Here is a 6000-nt window from a genome sequence, read left to right on the forward strand (position 1 = left end):
GGGTGTTGCAAGTATAACCTTCCAGAGTATTCTATTTCTATTCTTTTCCAAATCAAAATTAAAAATCATAGAAATTATGCTTACCCAAGAAAGAAGGTTATCTTTTTGTTATCATTCTCTTAATTTCGAACATAATAGCAAGTGGGCATTTTTTTCCCTTTGCGATTGCAGAGGCTAGTTCGCTGTAAGAGGAGGAGAGAGAGACTGAAGCAGTTTGAGGGGAGAGAGAGAGAGAGCTAGGGGAGAGAGGGAGAAAGATGAGCGCACATACTAGGAAGGCCGATTGTTTGAATGTGGTCAGCTCTTTTTTTCTTTCTTATAATTAGAATGATGATGTGTTACTCGTCCTAGTGTCTCTCCCAGTAAGAGCCACTTCATGGTGTTAACATATAACAATATAGATTCTCAGTCGTGCAATAACATAAAAATCAAAATTATCAAATAATATGAAAATCAAAATAAATCTAGAAATAATAAAAGGCAAAGAAGGAAAAATATTAAAGAAAGAGAGGAGGTAGAATAAATGAATGAAGAAGAGGAAGCAATAACTAAGAAGAAAAGGAAGGCATCTGGGAAGGGAGAGAAAAAAGAAAAAGAACAAATAAAGAGGAAAAGAAGGAAAGAAAAGATAGAAGAAATAGGAACATAAGACGATTGTGTGAGGAGGACAAAAGAAATAAGAGAAGAAAAGAAAAGAAGTGGGGAAGAGAAGAAAGAAAAAGACAAGGAAAGGAAATTAAAGAGAAGAAAGAAAGATGTTACGACAATGAGTAATGTTACATACAGTCATGGAGTGCGCAAGTGTCATGCAGTTGCTTTGAAAAAAAGTGGGGTTCACTGTTAAAAAATTAATTTTTTTTCATGTGAATCCCGTATTTATTTATATTTTTCAAAATAATTGCACGACGCTTCCGTACTCATGACTACAAGTATCGTTTCTCTATTTTAAAATTATTTTGTAAATCAAACATTCAACTTCAAAATAATATGGGTTAACTACTGCAAAATTAGTCACGTGGTTTTCACCAATTTGCAAAAAACCCAACTTTTAGCAATTTAAGTGCTTAGGCCTACAATTTTTTGTAATTAAGCCCCTCTATTTATAACAAAGATCCCAGAGTTATTTTTAAAATGACAGCAAATATATTTTGTTAGCAAATCCAAGAAAAATTAATTAATTAACTACTTAAGAAACCATAAACACTTTTTAAATAAAAGTATTTATTAATTAATTCCAAAAAAACTAGAAATTTTTTAAGAAAATCAATGTTACAAATCTTTAAAATATGAATAAAATATTTTCCCTCCATTCCACCAAATCTTATAGCATTTCTGTATACTTTAATAAGATGGTTGACGTGTTAACTGTTAAGTTTAACTTAAATAACTAATCTTTAGATTTCAAAACCTAAAGAATTTTAATAAATTAATAAAATAAAAAATACTTACTCTGAAATTAATCTAAACAATATTATTGCTAGCTGTTCGCCCGCGTGAAACACGCCTTAAGGACAGAGTACTAATATGGAACCAAGGAATTAGCCTTACCACTTTAGTTCTGTAAAAACTAAAAGCTTAAAGTGATGCCCTACAACATGACGACACGTAATCATGGTTACGTCTAACGCCTAATGAGTAGTAAGCCTTCCCTATAAATATCACAACCCACATTTGAGGTGGAGGAGTTAAATTAAGGAGCTGGAGCTTGCATTGCTTACTTACTCGATCAGAAGTAAGATTATTATCCTTTTCTGTTATTGATACTAAAATATTTGGTAGTAAATTACTTTTACATGTTGTGTTTTTATATGATCTCTTAACATATATATATATATATATATATATATAACTTCTGTTTGATCTTAGATGACCGTTTTAATATTTCTAATTGATTGTATGGTTATATATGCTTTACTTTTCACAAGTTAATTACATTTTGATTTTCATTAAATTAATATATGATTACTACTCTCTTTTATACTTAAACTTTGTCTTCAATTTCTCAAGTGCATCTATTTCAGTTTAGTCCTTCCCAAGATTAAAACTCAGCGTTATCCAGAATTCCAATTTCCAGACCCATGTTCCTCTTACGGATGAAGGAGGAAATTGTCAAAAAAGAATTTTGTCATAATATGGATAGGATTTGCGCGTTAATAGATAAATGTTGATTGTAACATCAACTATAATGCCTGTGTCTAACATAGGATTTTCTAGAGTACTCTCTTGCAGCATACAAACGCGCCTCACTGCAATGGATCCTATTATCTATAAAGCAGCGGCACAAGGCAACCTGGAGGCCTTTGAACAATACGATCATATCTCCCATCCACTTGATGGATTTTTGACAGTTAATAAAAATACAATCCTACATATTTGCATTTCAAGTATTCTCGTTAAAGAAAAGTATCCCGCTACTGGAGGAACTAACCAAGCCTCAGCGGCAAAATTTGTGAAAGATGTACTAGGCAAGTGTCCGTCACTTTTATTGAAAGCCAATGCGGAAGGTGATACTCCGTTACATGTGGCGGCAAGGTATGGGCATGCTTCCATAGTCGAAGTCCTGATTGAACATAAAAAATCCCAACATCAAGATCTCGAAAGTGGAGTACGCGTTGAAGCTACTACGGAGATGATTGCGAAGCTGAACAATGAGAGAGACACGACCTTACATGAGGCTGTACGTCACAATCACATTGAAGTGGTAAAACAGTTACTAATGGAGGTAGATCCAGAATTTTCGTTTGGTGCTAATGTTGCTGGTGAGACCCCACTTTACTTGGCTGCCGAGAGACACTTTCCAGATTTGGTATCTGAAATTTTGAAAACATTCCAATCACCAGCTTATGATGGCCCCTTGGGTAGAACGGCTTTGCATGCCGCAACATTTTCAAATGATGCAGGTATTGCCTATTTTATGTGGTGAAATAAGCTATGACAGGACATCAAATTCATGAGATATAAAAATGTTTGATATTCACAGGGCCAGTTTTAGATTAAATTCGTGCTTAACAAGCTTGCAAATAATTTTGTTTGGTAAATAAAGATTGATGTCTGCCTTGTCCTGCATTTGCTTTTTATTTGATGATAAAGGACTGATTACTAAACACGGCTTCCACATTAAATGATCAACTGAATAGTCCTTTTTCTGTCTCCTAACGTCTTCCTTTTTGTTCTTCAGAAAATTATTACATTAATTTACCTTCTTTAAACTTCTTTTAGGAATGACCGAAAACATTTTGAAAAGATATGGACGTGATCTATGTAAACAAGTAGACCAAAATGGTTGGACTCCGCTTCACATGGCTGCATACACGGGTAACATTGAGCCAACAAAACTATTGCTGGAATTTGATAGAGAGGTAGCATATATGAAAGACGCAGAGGGTAGGATAGCTCTTCACATTGCAGCTCATCGCAACAAAGAACGAGTAACAAAAGAGATTATATCAATGTGTCCAGATTGTTGCGAAGTGGTTGACAATAAAGGCCGCAACGCACTCCATCTCGCCCTGATGACCAACTTGTGGCCAGATGTAGCGCTAGTGATACAAGATAATTCGTCTCTCCGGAATCTTTTGAATCAGAAGGACAACGACGGGAATACACCTCTCCATCACTATTCCATTTCTGCTCGTTACCACGACCGTGTCCTGAATTCTCCAAGAGTTGACAAAATGGTCTTCAACAAAAAGAACCAGACTGCTTATCAAATCTTAACAAGTAAAAGCTTTCCATCTGTTGATCGTAAGGTAACGTAATCTTTTATCTTTCTTCAAAAAATACTATTATATAATGAATATTTGAATATTTAGTTCTTTTCAATAAGATATGCTAAGGAAGTGGATGATAGCAAATCTAATGAAAAAAAATATTTCAAAATATTCAAATCTATAGTACTTTTTTTAATAGATTCTTTTGGTCTGATGTCGTGTCTCTTGACTCTTGAGATAGCATATTCATTTATGACCAGCCACAATTTTTTTTTGTTTTTTTGTTTTTTTGTATCACTTGGAGCACAATATTACCATTATTTCCTTTCATTTGGCCCAAAGTCACTAAATCAGTGTGAAGCTCCCTCGTAGAAGAAGAGTTTGAATTAAAATGCCATGTTAATTGCAACCGAGGTAGCTATAGACATTACGGGTTTTAGTATTCAATTTTGCTTTCATATTGCGTGGTACTTGTTTTGGGTTATAGGGCGTGGGCCAATAGAAACCGAATCCGGTCCAGTTCCATCCAAGCCGAATCCTTTTAAGTTATGACTTCAATTTGAAGATGATGTGACAAAGAAACCACAGCCTTTCCTTTGATGTAAACTTTATTATTTTCTGAATATTATGCGAACTAGTACAACCTAGCTAACAATTTTCAAGAACATGTTCCTATAATTCTGGCATATATAACCTGTTTCAAAATATTTTTGATTTGATATATATCATAAAGAATGGAAATGAGTAACATGCATCTTGGGAATGATATATAATATTTTTCTATTCATTTAATGAGTGCTAAATGTTTTTTTAGAAGATACATTTAAATATGAAGTCAACTGTCTTTATATATTCTGGTTTTAGGCCTTATTTTATACGGAGCTACCTTGCTTTCTCAAACAAATATTGTTTGCATTTGTTTTCTTTTCTCACTTTCTGTCAATCTATAGAGAAATGATGAATACTCACAATTCAACCCAATAAATATTTTACAGAAAAAGCGGCGAGTTATTATTAAAGTCCAGGAAAATTATGATTTCCATGTCAATGGGCGAGTATTAGAAGTTGGGCATGATGAAATTGAGAAAAGTTATCCGACGGAGGAGAGTGATAAGGAGTGGAAGAAGAAGACGATAGAAGAGATGGATAAAGCGGCTCAAGCCCATTTGGTAGTTGCTGCACTCATTACAACCGTGACCTTTGCAGCAGGCATTACCATGCCAGGGGGCTTCATTGGTGGAGATGATCATCCACATCCAGGCTCTGCAGTTCTGAGGAATAGTGTTGCTTTCAAGGCTTTTATCATTACAAATGCCCTATCATTGATGCTATCTGGTTCTGCTATCTTTATGCACCTTATTAATTCACTTCTCCCTTCTGATGACTTCTTCCAAAAGCGCATAAGTTTTCTTGATATGGCCTTTCAGTTCCTTCTTTCCTCCATGGTACCGATGGTTTTGGCATTTGTCACAGGAACATATGCTGTGTTAGCGCATTCAAATATTGCCATTCCCATTTGTATTATTTGCTTATCCTTCTTTCCTATCCTTGTTTATATATATAGAAAATTAATTAGGGATTAAGCGCTATGATTTAGCCGCTATGCAAAAAGGTTTCTGATCTAATCAATAAAAATATTATGTGTACAAGACATATTATGTGTACAAGACTTTTTTTAAGATAAATATCAGTGTATTAATTGCAAATTTAGTAACTTAGTTTTCGCCAGTTTCCAAAATACCACCTCGGTTACTCAACTCATAACATTTATACCAACAATCTCAAACTTTTACAACTCACAACTTCCGTTGATCTCTCGTAACAAATTTTTTGCCTCATGGCATGTAACACTCTGTCCCATTTGAGCATTTCTTCCCAATGGCTTATCTAAATTTTCATATGAAATAACTAACTAAAACTGACTTTTTCTATTTTAGCCAACGACTTTTACAATACACCACATATTAGTTTGCCAATTCTTTCTATATATCAATTAATTATATTCTTTATTTTTTTCCTTTTTTTATTCATTTTAAATATTTTAGAGAACAGAGGGACCATAATGAAACTCGACTTTAAAAGAATTTTCTTAATGAAGCATCGGGTATACAACATCCCCTTTCAAAAGATAAAACAGACTTTGTGAAAAATAAAAAGGGAGTTTGCGGAAGCTCTTGTGAAAAAAATTCTCAAATCTTATTCTATTAAAATCATAAATGAAAAAAATATATGTACACGATCTAGGCATCTGCCTCTTCTCCATGAGCTAAGTCTCGTATTGTGGCTCAAA

The 6000-nt window shown here is 34.0% G+C and overlaps 1 protein-coding gene across 1 annotated transcript; it reads left to right on the plus strand.

Moving 5' to 3' along the window:
* The first annotated feature begins 1706 nt into the window (after positions 1-1706).
* Positions 1707-5293, plus strand: LOC118348627 (protein ACCELERATED CELL DEATH 6-like). Its single transcript, XM_035690683.1, has 4 exons — positions 1707-1732; positions 2230-2900; positions 3220-3749; positions 4706-5293. The coding sequence occupies exons 2-4, from the start codon at positions 2252-2254 to the stop codon at positions 5291-5293; spliced, it is 1767 nt and encodes a 588-aa protein (XP_035546576.1). The 5' UTR covers positions 1707-1732; positions 2230-2251.
* The last annotated feature ends 707 nt before the right edge of the window (positions 5294-6000 follow it).

Source organism: Juglans regia, chromosome 6 (assembly GCF_001411555.2).
Source record: "Juglans regia cultivar Chandler chromosome 6, Walnut 2.0, whole genome shotgun sequence".
Taxonomy (NCBI): Eukaryota; Viridiplantae; Streptophyta; class Magnoliopsida; order Fagales; family Juglandaceae; genus Juglans; species Juglans regia.